The following is a 19,777-nucleotide window of genomic DNA, read 5'->3' on the forward strand; positions in this document are numbered from 1 at the left end:
TGCGTCTGCATCCCGCCATTGTTTAGCGCTGACCGGCGGAACCACAGTCGACGCCGGATCCCTAGCACCTTCGCAGCGACGAGTGCGGACCAGGCTCTCACGGCAGGGGTTCACGCACCACCCTCTCACGACGCCGAATTCCGAGTACGCCCTCACCGCGGGCTCCTTTGCTCCAGCCCTCTGCCTTCACCTGCTCTGGAAGCATCTCTCTCTGCTCCCGCCCACGGCCCTAGCCCCCGAGCCGCCGCCGCCCCTCCGCGAGCACCGCCATTGCCATAGCCAGTGAGCGCCCACTAAAGTTTATGAGCGACCGCCGCCACAACAACCCACAATATCTCTACCTCCAACATCCCCAGCTCATTCATTCCGACCCTCGCCGGACCAAACCCTCCTCGCCCGCCCTCGCTGCCCCCGCCTACTCCCCCCTGCCGCTCCCTCGACACCCACTGCACCCGCACATCCACTACGCCCACGTGCCGCCCCAGCTGCTGCTGCACCCCTTCCTGCAGCTCGCGCGTATCGACGAAGTGCATCCATCCGCCTCGCACACGCCCTTCCCCGCCGTAATTGTGTCTCCCCACTCGCTGAGCCCGCCGCCCCAGCGGGACTCAGGCCGCACCCTCTCCAAGAAGCCTCCCGTCAAGACGGCCCAGGCGCACAACAATACCACAGATGGGAATAAGGCTACACAGCGTAGCGTGCCCACCAGCGCGCCCACGATGACATCAAACCGTCTGCCAAATATGTCGAGCAAACGGGAAGAGGCGGGCGCCCAGACGCGCGCCCAGCGCCCGTCCATCGTCTCGCAGCACTCCAACTCCGTCCCCTCGACGCCCCTGCAGGTCGCCCGCAAATACACAACGCGCTCACGCTCCCCGTCGCCAAACGGCGGACTGGGCAGCCATTCGCCACGCTCCGTCTCGTCCGAAGCAAACGGCACCATGCCCACGCTGAGACCCGCGCGCCCATTCAAGTGCAGATTCGAGACCAACGTCGGTATGCTGGGCCGGAGACGCATGCCCTACCAATCAGACGAGATACTCGAAAGAACCAAAGAGGAGCCCAAGAAGAGTCTGGATCCCCACGAGGATGACAAGTTGAGCGGAGACATGCGAGAGCTATACGACCGGTTAGAGCCGAAACAGGAAGACACCCACATCCGAGAACGCTTCATAAAGAAGATGCAGGGCATACTCGAAACCGAGTTCCCAGGCACCAAGATCATGGTCCACGTCTTTGGCTCCTCTGGCAACATGTTGTGGACCTCCGAAAGCGATGGTATGTTCCAACCCGCATCAAAAGGCCCGCACTAACATGGACAGTCGACATTTGCATTCAAACGCCCATGAAAAGGCTCGAAGAAATGCACCCCCTGGCTGAGGCCTTGGACAAACGTACGTTGCTACCATGATTCAGCTTGACTTAGACTAATCTCCCTAGACGGCATGGAACGTGTGGTATGCATACCAGCAGCCAAAGTGCGGATTGTAAAAGTTTGGGACCCTGAGCTGCAAATCTCCTGCGACATCAATGTGAACAACGTCGCCGCAATCGAGAATACGCGCATGATCAAGACATACATCCAGCTCGACGATCGTGTTCGGCCGCTCGCTATGATAATCAAGCACTGGACAAAGCGCCGGATCCTCAACGATGCTGGTCAGTCTGTCGCATACCCGTCTCCTCCTAATCTAACATCGCTCAGGCATTGGTGGCACAATTAGCTCGTATACATGGATATGCTTGATCCTCAATTTCCTCCAGACCCGGGACCCACCGGTCCTCCCTACCCTGCATGACCTTCCCGATCGAGCGTTAGACGAGACAACCGGCCAGCCTTCATTATCGAGTTTCGCCGACGACGTCGACAGATTGAGAGGCTACGGAGATGACAATAAGGAAAGCTTGGGCCAGTTGCTATTCCATTTCTTCCGTCTCTATGGTCACGAAATCGACTATGAGAAAGAAACGGTATCAGTACGTCAAGGCAAACGGATACCGAGAGAGGAGAAGGGGTGGCATCCTGGCGGTGGCCAGAAGGAAGGTGTCAATCGCCTCTGTGTAGAGGAGCCTTTCAATACTGATCGAAACCTTGGAAATTCCGCGGACGATTATGCATGGCGGGGCATACACCTGGAGCTCCGCCGCGCTTTCGACCTCCTTGCAGATGGCCAGCAGCTTGACAAAGCTTGCGAGCAATTTGAGTATCCGCCAGAAGAGAAGTCTAACGCGATCTTCAAGAAGCCGCAATCCCAGAAAGCCATCATTACCTCCAGCGTTCCGAACCGGAACGGACGAGGTGGCCCGAATTCGAGAGGAGGTAGAGGCGGCTTCAACCTAAAAGGCCAGCATGGAGGCAGTAGGCGATCTTCCGGCAGCTCCAACTACGGTCAGGGTCGACCACCCTTTCTGCATAGTCCACCTATTCCAGCGAGCGCTGGTCCAGAATACTTCAGCTTTCCCCGAGGAATTCATGACCAGCTACATGACCAGCTGTATCAACAGTACCAGATGTTGGAAATGCAATCGAACTCTCTACGTGCTCAGCTTGCTGCTCAGCAACACGCTCAGCAAGCACATCAAGTGCGAGCCGCGCAGATGCACGCTCACGCCGTTGCCCAAGCACAAGCGCAGGGCAGAGCCTCTAACAGCACAAATGGATCGCCGCAGAAGTCGCCCTATGTGAATGGTCGACAAAGTCCTCGTTTGGCTGAGCGTGGGATACCGCCAAGCGCTCTTCCCCAGGGCTTCCTATACCATTATCCTGGCTTTTTTACTGCTCCCCAATCGGATCCCATTGGCTCCCAAGATGGGTCTCGAACCAATCCTTCTTCGCCATCTTTGAGCAACAGCATACCTGGTGTACACCGAGGAGTGCATCGCGCTTCGAATGCGAGCGAAACAAGTTCCCTTCGTTCGCATTCGCAGCCTCCTCGCAGTGCGGGACAACAGCCTATCATCGTGGGATATCCACCTGTACCCCAACTCGTTGATTCTGGAAGCTTTGCTGGCTATCCTATCGCACGATCTTCGCAGGATCTCTTGAGGCCGCAGATGACGTCGGATATTCCCACAAAACCAAATCTATCACAGCCTGAGTCGATTCCATCTTCCGACACCAGTTCGCCTAAGGAGTATGTTGGCTATTATGTAGAGCCACAGGCACGCCCGCGACAAGAGTACTCTGTCCCATTGATTCCGTCATTTAGCGAACTGGCTCAGCGTCGCCGACGCGTATCGCCAGAGATCACGCAGCCGCTCCTGAACACTGCGTTACGTCGAGTGACACGGTCTCCTTCTCCGCTCGGACATATGCGAAGCTACTCTACTGGCGTGAGTCAGCCGAATGAGGTGGCCACCCCTGAGCTGCGGAAATCACGTATCGACTCCGTCCGTCCACCTGTCGACAACGGTCCAGTCATTGTCAATGGCTCATTTCCAAGCCAGCCTCGTCACAGGAGCGACACGGTCGAAACTGTACCACCGGATATGCCATCTCAAGCTTCACTTGGGCTCTACGCAAATGACCAGGCCATACATCAGATCCAGCAACTCCAAGCACGTCAGCAACTGGTTCTCCAAGAGATGGAGAGACAGAAAGCAGTGCAAAACATGGGGCCTCCCATTGTTAATGGCTCCATGAATGGCAACCCACCGATGGAGACAAACGGCTTGACCCTCCCTGGCGAAGGCCAGCCATCATTTCCCACGTTTAGTGAAGGCTGGGTGAATTACGAGACCACAAATGGCCATCAAAGCGACCGTAGCGACGACATCTCACCAACTCGCACTGTTCCTCACCAGTGGGGTACCCCGACTTACACTAACGGTCTGCCTCCCCTGGAAACTTCAAACGCGCAGCGAGCACACCCTCAAGAGATCAAATCTGCAACCATACCACTGCTGTCTCCCGTATTTGAGACGCGTACGCCTTCCCCTACCGCCAATAGGTCGCCTGAGTCGAGCAAGCTTGTCAATGGTAACAACGGTCACAAGTCGCAGGCGAAGTCAAACAATCAGCAACATCGGCGTGCGTCGCTCACAGGTGCACCAAATGGTAACACCAAGGAGAACCGCAACGGGCAGCAGCAGAAGAGCATTTCAAGCAACGAGAGGATGAACAAGTCGAACGCAGCGGGGAACAGTCCCAACTCTTGGCAACAACAGCAACCCCGTAAGAAGGGAAAGAACAAGAAGCCAAGGGCGTCGGACCAGAAGGCATCGGGGGAGCCACTGCCCGTCAATGCTGCGGATCGCAAGGGTGGCTAGATGTTTGCATTTGCCATTGATGCGGAATTACCCACATTGCTATCCGATGGCTACCCACCATGTGCTTTTGGATAGTTGGAATACATCACAAAATTGTGCTTGAACATCGAGCAACGCAGGATCCGCTTGTAAGCCATATTGTGGGTTGGCAGAGCAGGCCAAGCTTTAGGATGCCACCAGGAGCATGCAAAAGGCGAGACGCCATAGGAACAAAAAGGGAAAAAAAAACGCAGGAAAACACCCATCGGTCGTTTTACTCACCGAAAACATGTCGCTGACTTTCCTGTCATAATCAGCGGCACGAACCACGCGCTCGCGCAAAGCGCTCTGTGCTTCTTCCCATTTGCTCGGCGTTATTGCTCTTGCTACGCGCGACACGTGCATGTTATCGCATCACCTTGGAGTTCTGTTTTCTTTGTACCTGTTTTCTTTGTTCCATCAGCGGCGCGGCGGTGTTCTCGGTTCAAACGGAATATCTCGGTACGCCACCAAAGCGTTGTTTTGTTCCCCTCTTTTCGGTCTCCTCTTGGCTCGCCAGTGTGCGGAACTCGAACCATGGGCTGGCTCATTTGCGATGTTTGTTACTGGTTAACCAAATGGACATTGAAAGGAATTGAGTTATGTATAGATAAAAGATGAGCGGATTTGACCCTATTGGCTTGGCTTGTACAAGGCTGGGGCTCTCTGGGATGAGGTAGCGAAATGATAAGTTTACAAAGTCAATTCTTGACATCATGTGAGTCGTCTTGTGACGTGTGGGGTTAGAGGAGGGATAATATAGAGGGCAAGATGGCTTCGATGTTGACTTTGCGGCCTACAACGATGGTTGGTGATGGTCTAGTACTACGTTTTCGCCCCACCCCAAACATTACAACTGTCTCTGCGCGTTCGCTGCGAGAGTTATGATGCTCTCAGCCCTCATACAGATGACAGTATACATACACATCCAAATTCGCATCTCGGCGGGCGCTAGCTGTAGGAACAGGCATTGACATTGTTCACCGTTTCTATTCACTTCTAGCTTCCTCAGTCCATGTCGTTACACATTCTCGACGGAATGTTCTGCCGCTCTACGGTAGAAGCAAGCACGAATATTGAACACATCAATATCAAATAAAGTTATGTATCCTTGCGCAATCGAGGACATTTTACAGGTCGGGGAAGTGTATATCGTGTTCTGTGGATGGTGAATATGCTGCATGTCTGTCGTGTGTGTAGGGTCGTTCTTGATATGGAATTGATCAATGCCAGGTGTAGAGATGATTGCAGATGGACATATGTGGATGAGTAGTGTCGTTGCTGAGGTTGATACGCAGGATCCAAGCTAACGTCTAGAGGGTGGCCTCTCGAATAGGAACATACCTTGCTGATGGCATAACCACTCAACACACATGTCATGAGCAAACAAGACGCGGACCCAAACTCTGGAACAATCGGAAATGCATTTATGAAGAAGACTACATACCGTAGGCGCAGGTTCCTTACCGCCCAGCTCTAAGAAGAAGCACAAACTCCCCTACGCTATCATGTCCTTCCTATACCCGCAGTTGATCATGTCGTCAATCGTAGGAAGCGTAGAGAGGAACCGAACGCCTTGCTTTTAATGTCGTACTCTACTGCCTGTCCCTCAAATGACGAGGGACGTACTTCCCACCAGCCGGTGCTTGCGCAGGAGGCCTAGACTCACGCTCGCCGTCACCCTCACGGGCTGGTGCACTGCTGCGGACACCAGGGGCGACATAGCCACCGGCGTTGGCAGGCGATGCCTTCCTGTCCGAACCCCATCGGTCTCCTCCGCGAGCAGCCTCGAATCGGCCACCAGTAACAGGAGACTCGGTGCGCTCAGGACGCTCGGCACGGGCAGGAGGCGCGCGACCGCTGCCGCTAGCCTCACGCTCGCGCCATCCACCCCCAGGAGCGCCTCCCTGGCGGAGTGCTGGTGGGACGTACCCGCTCCTCTTGGGGGCTTCGGTCTCAGGAGCTGGTGAAGCAGCTGCCGGTGCGGGCGCTGGAGATGAGCTGGCAGGGGGAGGAGTTTGTCCCGCGGCCTTCATGGCCTCACGCTCTCGCCAGCTGGGCTTGCCGCCAGGAAGGGCGATCTTTGGTGGGCCAGAAGCCGAAGAAGACTCCGCAGCTGGCTCGCGAGAGAACGTTCGGTCCGGAACAGCACGGGCGGCACCAGCACCAGCTTTCCGCTTGGCCATGGCCTCTTCCTCGCGCTGAGCTTGAAGACGCGCTTGCTCCATAGCGGCACTGCAAATTGTTAGTGTATGGTTGTGGAGATCCACGGGTACTACTGACGCTCGCTCTTCCTCCCTCTGTGCCTTAATCTCCGCCAATCTCGCGCGCTTCTCCTCATCAGCTTTGGCCTTGGCCTCCGCTTCCTCGCGCTCGCGCTCTTCCTCCTCTCGCTGGCGACGTTCGGCCTCCTCGCGTTCCTTCTTCTCCCTAGCGATACGCTCCTTGACCTCCTTGACACGTGCGGCCTTCTTGCTCTCGAGCTCCTTCTGTGCAATCTTCTGTCGCTTCTCGAACTCAGCCTTGCGTTGTTCCTTGACGGTCTTGACGAAGGTCTGGTATGGGGAAACCAGCCTTGACAGACGATGCTTGAGTTCGACGTCTGCCTTGTGCCTCTCTTCTGACTCTTTCAGTTCCTCAGCCTTGGCCTTCTCATATGCTGCGAGATCTTCTTCCTGCTGCTTCTCGTAGTCAGTCTTGAGATGCTTAATCTCTTCCTTGCGGTAGGCTCGCTCCAAATGATCGATACGCTTGCCGGCAATGCGGAGTTGCTCGCCGAGCTGGCTCTTCTCCCTCTCAAGAGCTTGAAGCTTCAAGAAGCGTATTCTCTGGGAATCGAGATCGTCAAGATCCTCAGGAAGCTCAATGTCGACCTTGGTAGTCGCCTTGAGCTCTTTGATTTGCTTCTCCATCTCCTCACGTTGGATGCGCTTCTGTTCAGCTTTGATGCGCTGTTCAGCACGTTGCTTCTGCTCTTCGGCCAGGCGTCGAGCTTCCTCATCCTTGATCTGTTGTTGGCGAATGAGCCTCTTGGTCTGCTCTTCATTCTCCTTGGCCTGTTGAGCCTTGAGCGCAGCCTCCTTCTTTTGGGAGATGATGTCGCGGCGGGTGAGTATCTCTTGATGCTCCTTCTCGGCGCCTTCCTTGGCTCGTGCAAGAGCGGCCTCCTTATTGCGCTGCCGTTCCGAGTTGAACGAAGGATCGACGTATTGGCAAGTGACAAAGAGTGATTTAGCGAGACGAGTGAGCTGAGATCGGACAATCTCAGCTGGGGTGCTCTGCAGACGCTGAACAGAGCGAGACTCAGTTTCGGCTGATCCGGCACCTGAACCGGGGTGCATAGCTTTAGCCGAGGAGAAGACGTCAGAATCGAAGGTGAGCACACCAGTGGCATGGTCGGTGCGGATGGCAAGGTCTCCCTTCTTGCATCCGTTCATGATAAACTTCTCAATAGTACCGGCGCTGACGTGGAACGGCTCTGGGAACTGGGCGAGGCCAAGCACAAACTTGATCTCAACAGAATCGTAGACTTGAGACAGTTGCTGGAACAGGCGGGTAAGGATGACCTGCTGGAGCGGGCCAACGTACTTTTCCATCCCCTCATCAGCACCAATCTGAGACAAGATTGGGGATATCTTCTTGCAAATAGAGAGGGGATGGAAATCGACCTCGAGGATATTGTAAAGATCGCGAATTTCAGGGCGGGCACGCTTGAGCAGACCCTTGCTGAGAGCGTCCTTGAAGAGAATGGCACGGGTGGGGGCCTGGGACATGCCGAGTAAGTTGGTGAGGCGTGAATTCTTGTTCTTCCTTGCCTCGTCAACGTCAACGAGAGCACCGCGGGAGCGGGAAGTGCTGATGACAGGGATGGCGAGAGCAGAGAGGAGTACAAAAGAAGCAGCCTTGGTCATGTCGGCTTCCGTGACAGCAGGGTTATCCTTCTTGGGGCTCTGGCCAGATGCAACGGCTGCAGCGGACTGGCGAAGGAGGTTGTAGTATCGACTGTAAGCGGCAGCGTGGAAGAGGTAGTTCTCGCTGACCAAGAAGATGCGGGTAAGCTTCTCGAAGTAGTTGGCCATCATGATGTTCTTGGCTGGGCGCTTGCTCAAGCTGAGCAGTGTGTGGATGTCCTCGACGCTGCGGAAGGCCTCCTGCCACAGCTCAAGCTCAACGGCCACGTTCAGCTGCTGGAAGCGGGTGTCTAGATGGCGCTGTAGGGTGTCTGGATCAGACAGGTTGATGGCGTGCATCTGAGAGGAGAACTTGGCGGCATTCTGCAAATGGTTGCGGAGCAGCTCACAGAGACGACGGAACTCGGTCTTGCGGGCGTACTTGGAGCAGAACTGGAAGGCCTGGTGGGCGGTCGACTGGTACATGAGCTCGAGGCGGGCGTTATTCTTGAAGATGTCCAGGACGGTTCGGTAGGTCTCCCACAGGAACTTGAGCCATGGTGTTACAATGGCACGGTCGGTGCGGTCGCGCGATTGCTCGCCAGAGACGGTGGAGAGGAGGATCGACTCGGGCGTCTCGGTGGCCTCTAGATCGTCGACGTTCTTGTCGTCAGAGGGCTCGAGCGAGGACTGAACCTCGTCTGCCTTGGCCTGGGCCTCGGTGACCTTTTGCTCGGCGAGTTCGATGAAGCGCTTGAAGACAGTCTATGGCGGGTTAGTGCCAGCCGACGACAACGCCTTGGGCGGGTGTCCTACCTCGATGGTGCCAACGTTGGTGTTCTGGGCGGTGTTCTTGTACTGGTAGAGACCGTCCTTGGCCAGCTTGCCCTTGCGTAGGTCGACACAGAGCTCGACAAAGAGGATCATGACAGGCTCGAGCGAGGCGATGGGGCTGTTGCGGGTGCGCTTCGAGGTGACATGTTCGTGGAGTAGCTGGAGGGCAGCCTGCTGCTGCTCGACTCCGATGAGTTCTTGGGCACGTTTCCTGGAGCGTGTCAGTGGTGGTGCGGCCTAGAGGGCTTGTTCGAGGCGGGGCGCACAGTGTGTTCTCCGGCTTGGAGTGCGGTGGAGGCGCCATGCTGGGCAAGTTGAGGTCGCGGATCCAACTGCACGAGTCGGATGGGCTTTATAGCAGGCAGGCGACGCAGCGGAGGGCTTGGGGTTGAGATATGGGTGGGCGGGTCTCACACGGCGACGGAGTCAGGTCTGCAAAATGGTTGTGGTAGGCCTTAGTAAGCGAGCGGGCGAGGTATTCCCAGGCGCCGGCAGGTTCGCGCCCGACTCCCCGCAGATGCACGCGGCTGCCAGACGTCGGAGGCGCGCTGGGGCGTCTGAGTGAATCACGGCTACGGTGCGGTCGCAGGCAGTCACTCTGTCGCATGCAACGCGCACCTCGAGTCACGGGATTCCTCTTGGGTCGACGACACGATGGCAAGAGATTGGCTGTGGCGGCGGGCGAGGACAAAGCGCTCGTTAAACCCAATATGGCGCTATACCGCAAGCGTTGGGGCCCGACGAACAGACCCATCAAGGGGAGGGCCCTCATCTTCCAACCACCTCTCCTGGTTCCCGTGCTTCACCTGTCGCCCATCTCAGCAACTCGTCGTCAACGCCCTCGCAGCAGCCTTGCTCTCGCGCTGATACTCGGCGGCAGGCTCACCCGGCTGGCCGTCCTTCGCTCCTTACTCTCCCTTCACCAGCTCACCCTGTCCGCGCCGCACGCCCGACACGCCCAAGTCACGTCGCACCACGACGCACCCCCCATAATACCATCAACCCCAACGCCCCTCGCACCCCCATAATACTCACACGCGCCCCATGCCCGTCATGATGGCTCAAGCACCCTACGAGATACGGACGGGCGGCGACGGCAAGAGCAAGAAGCAGAGCATGGCCGAGCTCAAGCTGCGACGTCTGACCGAACTCAACCAGCGCCTGCGCGAGGACCTCGAGCGCCGCAGGATACCCGTATCGGAAGCCGCGTTAGAGTACGTTTAGGACCAAGTCGCCGTGCCCCGACGAACAAGACGGCTAACAGGCACCCGCAGTCTCATTGCATTCACGGATAAAGAACCCAAAGATTGGATGGTACCGTCACGATGGGGAACGGTCAGTACTCACGCGCAAGCTGTTCCGCTCACTCGACTAACGCATGCCTAGATTGACAAGCGCGACGACCCCTACGCGCCACAACAGAGCAACGGCTGCTGCATCGTAATGTAAACGACGAAGAAGATGCAGGTGGTCATGTCCTTTACCGGCGTTCTGCGGGGCCCTTTTACGGCAGAGCCTGTTTTCTTTTACCCTTTAGGAGGAAGTTGATTAATACCCAAGGACCCGGAGTGGCCCAGTCTCGCGCAGTCGTCCTGGGAGCGAGGCCACCAGACGGGCCATGTACTTTTCAGCAATGTGTAAATTACTCGGATGCGGAGCTCGCTGCAGTTGATGTTTGCAGCGCAGCGGGGATTTCTGCATTTTCTTTTGGTCGGTCACGGCGGCTTTTTAGGTTCTACAATCACGAGACAAAAGCACTCTCATAATTCACTGTCGTCGTCTTTGACATTCCCACATGTGACCAGTGCTTGTCATAGCCAGCCTCGACATGTCGCCGTAGAAACGAGGCCATCTGGACAGGCGGGAACTTGCTGGAAGGGGTAGGTGGCTACATGCTAGGGCAAACGAGATTAACAAGGCGCATCGACATGGCGCGCTCCACCGGCAAACAACCGTAGTCAGTCGCGCTACAGCCCAATCAGCCTGCCGTAAAACAAACATGGCTTCGCCCAACCAGACGCCTTCACGTGCAGCTGCAGGACGAGGCAGCGCAGCCATGTCCAATGCACCATGCACTGGCATGGGACGCAAGTCAACAAGGAACGAATGCAAAGGGCAGCTGTCCTCGCCTACGCCTCCCCCGGTGGAGTGCGGGACCGGCACTATTGGCCGACTAGTCTTGTATGCAATCCATGGCTGCAGCTTCGCAGACCCTGAAGCGCGGCCTAGCAGTCGAATCAAGTGAATGACGAGGGCATTGCGCAGTAGCTGTTCTCTTGTCTATGTATGTGTGTGGTGTGCATCCCACGCGCGCGAGTCAAGTCATCTGTGAGCCGCTGGTCAACACCATGCACCCAACTCGACGACCGGGCCAAGGCTGAATGTCATGTGGGCTAGTTGCTGGGTGCTGGCACGGCACCTGATAATAGGCTGAGGACGCGAGGCCAGGTTTTGCAAGCCGCAGTGGGCTATAGCCCGCGCTGCATTCGACGTGCGCGGGCGAACTGCCCCCAGCCCAGTCTTATCAAATCACCGTGGGGGCCTACCACCCGGCCTCTTCTCGTGCAGTGCCTCGTCCTGACCCCGACGACACTCTCTTCAGTATCCGCTGGAGAGAGCGACGCCCGAGTCGCAGCCCGCTGCACCCTCGCCAGACGCGAACTTGAGCCGACGCACATGCGAAGCAGACGCAGCAACCCGGTCCCAATCCCGCGCAGCCCCACCCGCCCATCTTCGCAACGCCAATTTTCTCTCTCCCCTCCGCCCAGGGTCCCGCGCCGACGATATGAACAGCTCGACTGCGCAGTCGTGGAGTGCTGCCGAGCACTTCCAAATGGACCCGCCCGCTGAAGACTTTGCCGGCGCTGAATTCATCGACTTCGACAATCTTGACCTGCACTTCAGCATCGATGGGTACAATCACGAAGGACCCGCCTCTAATGGGAACCAACTCGCCGATCTGACCGAGTCGCTCAATGTCCACCATCTCCAGGGCCAGTTTCCCCCGCAACTTCCCCAGGACCACCATCATGGCCCCAACGCCAGACAGCACGCCCAGAATCTGCCTGGCCATGGCTTGTCCCAGTCAGCCAACACTTTCTTCGACTATGGCATGGCCCAGTACAGCCAGGCTGGCACCCCGTCTTTCACCCAGGCCCAGGACCAGATTTACCGCCCACACCAGGGTGTTCCGCCCACGCCAAATAGCATAGAAATGCATGGCGACCCCCATCGCTATCTCCAACAATCAGATCACCACCAGTCGCTGTTCGACCAGAGATACCATATGCGCAAGGACGATGCGGTATGTTGGACTCGGACACTACCACAGAATCCCACTGACCCGTATAGACTTTCACCCCACTAGTTTCGCCTGCCGTGACGCCCCACGATGCGCGCTTCCAGATTCCCGACTTCACAATGCCCGGAGCCTACTTCAGCCCTCTTACATCCCCTGCCTTGAATGCCCAGAGCCAACAGCATGTGCACCACCAGTCGCAGCACACAACATCCGGGAGCTCGACAGGCCACTCGCCCATCGATGTGGATATGGACATGCTAGGGGAACCTGCCCTGGTGCCACAGGAACAAGGACGCAGGAGTCTACGGAGTACCAACAAAAGGAATGCGCCGCGCACAAACGGCAACGGCCGTGTACGACAGTCCCCTATCGTTAAACCTAACAGGCGGAAAGCAACTGTGTCCTCTCTCATTCCACCCAAGGAGGTGACCGAACTCATGCAGGATGCGCGACTGACACGCCCGTCTGCCAACGGTCTGGATGTGCCAAGAACTCGTGAAAGCTCAGAAACCGATTCTATATCTCCTGAGCCTATGCTGTCGGAGATGCGACCGCCGCCGAAGCCTACTTCTTCAACAGCTTCCCCTGCCATGATGGCCCAGCGCAGCAGCCAGAACGGCACTCCGGCCACTCCTGCATCTCTCATGCGGATACAACCTTCGCCCGATGTCAGTGGCTCCCAAGAAGCACCACCAATGCTGGAGGATCTCACCCTACCAGAGGCATCACTAGACAGACCAGGGCTATCAAGAATCGATACAGCTATCCGGAATGGTGATGGTGACGCCTCTCGTATGTCTGCGCGGAAGACACCCAAGTTGAATCCTCTGAGCACGCCAGGCGCCTCCATGTCAGCCAGACCTAGTCCGATGCTGGACGCCATGTCTACCCCAACGAGTCCAGCCTTCTCTATAACTAATGGCAAGAAGGACCCAAAACTGGCGCGCAACCCCAAGAAGAGGAACAGCGTTAGCTCGAGTCTTGTCAGCCCTGCATTGAGGCCCAAGATCTCACCAAGCATAAAGCCTTTACTACCCGACGGCGGAAGTGGTAAGTACCCCTCAGTATCTGACTTGCTGTCTAATCTAATTTGCAACAGGGGTAACTGACAACACCCACGCCCTTCTCCTAGCATCCAAGTCAAACTACCAGAACATACTTGATGGCACCACCGTCCCCGGAGTCGTCTACCCCACATCACTTTCCACTAACCTCACTTCAAAACGCACATCTCACAAGATCGCCGAGCAAGGCCGCCGAAATCGCATAAATATGGCCCTCCAAGAAATGCAGGCTCTTCTCCCTTCACCGCAGCTTGGTGCTATTCCAGACGCCAAAAGCCCCGATACAAACGCCCAAAACTCCAACAACTCCAAAGCGGCAAAGGTTGAAAGCGCCATCGAATACATCAAGCAGCTGAAACAGGAGGTATCGGAGCGGGACGACTTGATCAGCCGAAAGGACCAAGAGATGGATGCACTGAAAAAAGAGCTCGCTGCGCTGAAGGGGAAAGGATCAGAGGTTTTGACTCCCGAGGCAGCAGCCCAGCTCAAGGCTGAGCCCTCTTCCAGCCCCAACACTGAGAACGAGACTTGACGAGGCACGGTGATGATATGAGTTATCCATCTACCTGATATTGCTCGGCTGAGCACTTGGTAACATCTGCACGCTACCTACGCATCCTGCTTTCTGCACTGCATCAGAAACGACGTAGTCGCCACATGGCAACGTCAGTTCGACGTTTCCATACTGTCGTGACCGTGTTCAGCAACACTCGAGACGGGGCCCATGTTCCACCTTACCGTACATGCTACATTAATTTGGTGGTTATCGGATTCGCGTTGAACTCAAGGGAAAACGTCTAGTCTGGACAAGACGACGTTTGTGACTTGTTCACATGTTAATACCCAAGATCCATACCTTGTGTGTGTTACAATGGCATGCAAATGTCTGTCTGAAAGCAGACAGGATTGTTAGCATACCAATTCGTGTGAAAGCATCATGTACTGGTACAACCAGATGTATCGAATATTTGAACCCAATCAATATGTGTGGTGCATCTTAGAAAAACAGAAAACATCAATGCTTCAAGTCTTTCCAACCTCAACGCCCTACTGTATGGCTGCCACAGCAATGCAAACGGCCAAAAAAAATACCCTATATAGTCCCTTAACGCTATATGCAGATGAAAACCGTCCCGCAAAAAACTCCGGTGTAATGCAATGTCATGAGCAGATCATAGCAGTAACCCGGGAAAACGCCTCGCTTCATGCTCTAGAACTGAAAGGTGAAGGTAGTGTGAAGTCCAACAACATAAGAGACAAAAAGCGAACGTGAGAAAACGACATGAACGAAATGAAGGTGTTCTATCCCACGAGAGAACTTGAACATAGAATAAAAGTGGCATGATACTTGTGTACTTACACCTTCCGCGCACCAAAGAGACTTAAGTTGATTGCAGTCTCATTTCCATTCGGGTTACCAGAAGATTCGGCTAGAATTTCCCACCTAGGCTGTACAAAAGGATAGTGCCGTATCTCCCGGTCTTGCCTCATTTGCAGCTTGCCCGGCGCCTGCGCAATCATCTGGCTCTGGCTACTATATTGGCCTTGACCCGCTGCAGGAGTAGGACGCTGCGAGTAGACGGGCGATGGTTGCATGGCGCGCTGTTGCATTTGCTGCATCTGTTGCATTTGCGACATTTGCTGCAGTGGAGAGGGTGAGGCCTGGCCTGACGGGGTTCTTTGGAGTTGTGCGGGCAGCATCTTGTTCTGCGGGTGCTGGTGGTACTGCTGCTGCGCACGTATCTGTTGAGCCTGTTGAGCCGCTTGCATTTGCTGTTGTCTTTGTTGTTGCTGTTGGAAATAGCGTTGTTGCGGTGTTGCAGAGCCACTCGCAGGTACCTGCGGGCTCTGGTACGGTGATGGCTGATTCTGAAGGGGCGTTGGTGTCGGTGGTTGCGACGATGCCTGGACCAGAGGGGTGTTGACGGGCTTGGCCAGGACAAGCCAGCCGTCGACGGGAGCCGTTACTCCCAGGATGAAGACACAACGCGCATCGCTTGCAAGCCTTGCTCCTTCCAACCGAGTAACGTGGAACCGAACGTCATCCGTTATGTAATCGGCCAAGAACACAGTGACATCAAAGACATGTTCGGTAATCGTAGGATATAGTTCCAAAGACGGATGCATGAGCAAGGCAGCCATGGAACTCATCAAAGCGGTCTGATGTGGATGTGTAGCCTCGGCCAACATGTCCGGTGCATGAGATACTACCAGACGAAGTAGGGCGTTCAACCAAACATAAATCTCTAGAACAGAGAGTCTGTTGTCTTCAAGAGCTTGACTTATGCCTTTGAACCTCTCGACCAAGGCTTGGAGAAGCGCAATCTGTTCCGTAGATGTCGCGCGCTTGTTGGAAGTCAGATCGATGACAGTGAGATATTTTTGTACCACTGCGGGCGAGACCTTCTCTGGTTCCTCTACTTTGACGGTGGATGTCATACACAAAAAGCTAGAGGCATTCAAGATCTCGCGTTCAGCGTGCTGTCGTATTTGGTCGGTGAGAGCAGCGTCCAAGCTCGCAAGTAGCCCCAGTCCTGAAGGTTGATCCTCTTCCACTGCTGTCTTGATGGCACTCAAGAGAGAAGCAGAAAGTACCTCACCGGAACCTCCCAGCGCGGTTGCACTAGATGAGAACAGCTGCTCGATAGTCGCTTGGCAGATTGGTAAAGACAACTCGCTAGTAAGTGCAAAAACTGCAAGTACCTGCTGTTCAGGGCTCTTGTCGGGCAACCGTAAGTGACCTTTGGGGTCAAGTAGGCTGTCCAACGACGGCTTGAGCAAATGACTCGAGGCATCCCTGTTCAACTTTGACAAGCATCCTGGATCGCCGGCAATGCGATGTTTCAGAACATGCAGCATGGGCTTACTGCGTAGGAACTCTGTGACTTGTCCCTGAGCCTTCTGAGAAGTAATGGTTGAAGCAAGCCCAATCACCTCACTAACACATTGCGTAAAGCACCCTTCAGTTTCCAAGCAGAGCTTTCGTTGCTCCAAGCGGTATCGATACGCATCTTGCGGCGAACAAGACTGAACTAGAGCGTCAGACGGCAGAGTGATTATCATGCCTTTGAGAGCAGTTTGGAGGCCACCTTCAGAAGGATTGGTCTTGAATTTTGCGATGCAAGTTCTGAGTGAATCAAGGAAGGACGCCAAAGGAATACAGCCTGAACCAACAAGTGTAGGCAAGGCTACCCGTAGGGTATCAGTCCTTTGAGCCATCAAGCTCAGAAGCAGCCATTCATTCACGACCATGTCGAAGGTCGGCTCATCGAAGCAGCGCAGCCGATGGAACCATGCATGGTGATTGTTCAAGTGGAAAGAGCCCTTGGCTAGATGTTCCTCTAGGTTGCTGACGATCTTCCTCAGTACTCGGCCCATCATCTGTTGATCCATGCTGGTACCACTCGAAAGTATGCGTTCAATCTCGTCATTGGAAGACGATCCTGTTTGCATGACCTCACCCATGTTGTCGGAGGCTGGTGAACAGGCTACAAGAGAGTTCCTTTGGTTCAGTTGGCTCAAATCATAGTTGAGGAGCTGGGGGAGTTGGCCATCAGCTTGTGCTGTACGAGCTAGACTGGCAAGACTAAGCAGTAATTCGCGATCCGGGAGTCGGACAGTTCGTAGAGCGGCATATCTTGTGGCAATTCTAGCAAACAGTGGGTCAAAGGCACCTATTGCACGAAAGGTTCTGGCGTGGTAGTTGATCGTGTCCGCAGCAGAAGCAAGAACACTGGAGTCCAAGGATGTAGTTGCGACGCCGACAATGTCCGCAAGGATAGCAAGGTCTCCGAATCGCTCAAGGTACGATCTTACAGTGTGAAAGTCCCAGGGCGTTAGAAGAGAGACCGCGGCGGTTTCTTCGACTGAGGAGTCCTTCGTGGGTATGCTGTGTAATGTAAGCGAAGTCATGGTTAATTTACGAGAATACTTACTGCGCGCTAACCTCGGCATACTGAGCGACGTGTTGACGCAACCAAATGCCCAGTTCGAGCTTGATCGTCGAACTGAGCTTGTCTAGCTCTTCGTCGTTGAGCTTATTTGTGGTACTGTAGATGCCAAACAAGGTAGGTAAGGTCTGAGATATCATGTGCTCAGCGTAGCCAAGAGCTCGTTGTTCCAATTCGGCGGAGTGTAAGGTTCCACGGAGGAGTGTGCTCCGCAATGTACGGATTTGGTCCGGTAGCCCACTGAGGGGTATCTCGGTGATCAAACGCAACGGCCAGGACTGCGGCTATCGAATAGTTAGAACCAACAGATGGAACTTGTGGGGCATGACTTACTGAAGACAGATCTGTATTGTGACCTGTAGATCCCGTAGCAATAAGCCACTGAAGGTAGCGCCCAGTAGCGAAAGTCTTTGAACGGACCAGTTCAGCAACGATTTTGAAGAGTATATTTGAATCGCCGGTAGCAACCCACGTCATGTCGCGGAGGTGTGAAACTATGCCGTCATATACGTCCGCGCCGAGATGGTTCCATCGACGAAGTAATCGCGTCGCCAGATAGATCCTGTGTGCTCCTGCTCGGTAATAAGTACATGCCCACTGGAGGAGAACACCGATCAAGCGTGGAGCGTCGGCGATTATCTCCATGCAGTCACAGGACAAGTCCTCAATACGCACTGGCTTGCTGTAGTCTACCGAGTCCAGTACCCGATAGACGCGGCCAGCCGGTGTCTGTGAGGCCGAAGGAACTTTCTTCGGCGATCGCAGGAGCCTAGCGTTCCTCAGCTCGAGCCTCCGGATCGCTTGCATGACATGTGCATGATTCTTCCTTTCAGCGAGATTCCGCAAGAGGGGACAATATCTGGCCCACGCAGTCGGAAGCAGCAGGCAAGCAGGTCGTGTGGCGAGCAAGCGGACAATGGTGTTTTCAAGGTATTGCAAAACGGCGATATAAGGTCGCAGATCCTCAAGTCGATAGATCTTGTCGAGCTGGGTGAGCAATGACTCGGCGAGACGTTTGCCGCGGCGTCGACAGCAGGTTACAGCGGTCCAGTAGTGTGATATGGAAACGACCAGCAGCCAGATAAATAGGCGTTCGGAGGGACAGGTATCCAAGCCATTGACTATCCAGTCGAGAAAGTGGTCGTCGTCGAGCAGATGCTCTTTGTAGAGATGGGTCGCAAGCTGGAGGGCGTAGGTGATGCGGGGTTTCCAATCACCCTGGCCAATGGTACTGATGACGCCGTCTATGAATTGCTCGACCGAACTGGTCCAGCCTCTGCCCCATGTCACGGTACCGGCCTGGCCCTTTCTTTTATGCGCACGCAGCTCGTTGATACCTACGCATTTGGCCAGCCACAGGGCTCTCGGCAGAGGAATGTGCTTGTTCAGACATTGTTCGAGCAGCACTTTGCCAGTGAGGCCGTGGGGTATGGTGCGGCTGAGGCGGCGAAGGCCAATGGTTGGGTTGGCCAAGTCGTGCAGCCACTGCTCGCGGGTCGAGTCTCGCAGGGTCAATCGCGGCGGGGGCTTGAAGGTGTTTGGGGTTTGGAGGCGGCCCGTCTGCTGTCGCTTCTCCAGCACGGCGACGAACAGGGTCGACAGGGTGCTGAGGCCCGACTTGTTCTTGAGGTTGTTGATGAGCGAGGGGCGTGCGGTGTTGGACTCGTTCATGATCTGGGGCTTGTTGCTGACGCCTGCCTTGACTAGCGCCTCGGACAGGTTGTCCTCGGGGTTGTTGCCGGTCCATGGAAACAGATCGGCAGCCTTTCCACCGGGAAAATGGACGGGTGGAACGACGACTTCGGGCCCACCGGGTTTGGGCGCGTCTTTGACTCCGGTGCCGCCGGGCAGTATGCGACGCTGGTGCGAAGCGTCTCTCAGGTGCAGGGAGCCCGGGCGTGGGGGCTGGGGCAGGTTGGCGGCCGGCTGGTAGGGAAAGGAGTGCAGGGGCAGCTCGGTGCCGTGGGTCGGGATGGTGGTGTAGAAGAGCGGCGGGCGTCCTCGCGGGGGCGGCCTCGCGGCATCGTGGAGGGCAGCGTGTGCCGGTGGACGGTCGTCCTCTAGGGCCGGGTCGATGCAGTCCGGCTGAAGGAGGGTGTGGGCGGGCTTCGAGGGCCGGCGCTGCACCTGGGACCGAGGAGGCAGGGCGCTGCCACGGGTCTGTAGAGATTCGTGAATCCCCGGGCCAGGTCGAGAAGTCATCGCACACACAGCGGCTTCATCGTTGTATCAGGCGCATGCAGTGGGTGGGCCAAGGGAGCGAGCGACGAGGGCTGCGAGGTCAGGAGCCGCGTCGATGGGGCGGCGGCATGTGCGAGCCTCACACGCGGGCAGCAAAGGAGGGACGGCGGTGCGGCTCGGATGGGGCTGATGGGCAGAGCGAGGCGTGTCGAGGGAGCGACGGTTGACGTGATGTCTGAGGTTATCTTGGATTGCGAACAGCGGAGTCGA

At 55.8% G+C, this 19,777-nt stretch overlaps 5 protein-coding genes across 5 annotated transcripts; 3 read left to right on the forward strand and 2 right to left on the reverse strand.

Annotated features, from left to right (window-relative positions):
- Positions 1–302: 302 nt before the first annotated feature.
- Positions 303–4,269, forward strand: J4E88_007514 (uncharacterized protein; the record flags this gene model as incomplete). The annotated part of the gene is made up of 4 exons (XM_049401131.1): positions 303–1,278; positions 1,323–1,394; positions 1,441–1,659; positions 1,706–4,269. The coding sequence occupies 4 exons, from the start codon at positions 303–305 to the stop codon at positions 4,267–4,269; spliced, it is 3,831 nt and encodes a 1,276-aa protein (XP_049252815.1).
- Positions 4,270–5,882: 1,613 nt separating this feature from the next.
- On the reverse strand, positions 5,883–9,315 carry TIF32 (eukaryotic translation initiation factor 3 subunit A; the record flags this gene model as incomplete). The annotated part of the gene is made up of 4 exons (XM_049401132.1): positions 5,883–6,522; positions 6,571–8,942; positions 8,994–9,222; positions 9,278–9,315. The coding sequence occupies 4 exons, from the start codon at positions 9,313–9,315 to the stop codon at positions 5,883–5,885; spliced, it is 3,279 nt and encodes a 1,092-aa protein (XP_049252816.1).
- A 749-nt stretch (positions 9,316–10,064) lies between these two features.
- Positions 10,065–10,460, forward strand: GNG1 (Guanine nucleotide-binding protein subunit gamma; the record flags this gene model as incomplete). Its single annotated transcript, XM_049401133.1, has 3 exons — positions 10,065–10,225; positions 10,286–10,346; positions 10,398–10,460. The coding sequence occupies 3 exons, from the start codon at positions 10,065–10,067 to the stop codon at positions 10,458–10,460; spliced, it is 285 nt and encodes a 94-aa protein (XP_049252817.1).
- A 1,336-nt stretch (positions 10,461–11,796) lies between these two features.
- Positions 11,797–13,908, forward strand: J4E88_007517 (uncharacterized protein; the record flags this gene model as incomplete). The annotated part of the gene is made up of 3 exons (XM_049401134.1): positions 11,797–12,315; positions 12,363–13,362; positions 13,412–13,908. 3 exons carry the CDS (start codon positions 11,797–11,799, stop codon positions 13,906–13,908), a joined length of 2,016 nt encoding a protein of 671 aa, XP_049252818.1.
- Positions 13,909–14,732: 824 nt separating this feature from the next.
- On the reverse strand, positions 14,733–19,528 carry J4E88_007518 (uncharacterized protein; the record flags this gene model as incomplete). Its single annotated transcript, XM_049401135.1, has 3 exons — positions 14,733–17,265; positions 17,312–17,610; positions 17,660–19,528. 3 exons carry the CDS (start codon positions 19,526–19,528, stop codon positions 14,733–14,735), a joined length of 4,701 nt encoding a protein of 1,566 aa, XP_049252819.1.
- Positions 19,529–19,777: the final 249 nt, after the last annotated feature.

This window comes from Alternaria novae-zelandiae, assembly GCF_023758075.1.
Source record: "Alternaria novae-zelandiae strain BMP 2774 chromosome Unknown scaffold_16, whole genome shotgun sequence".
NCBI classification, from domain to species: Eukaryota; Fungi; Ascomycota; class Dothideomycetes; order Pleosporales; family Pleosporaceae; genus Alternaria; species Alternaria novae-zelandiae.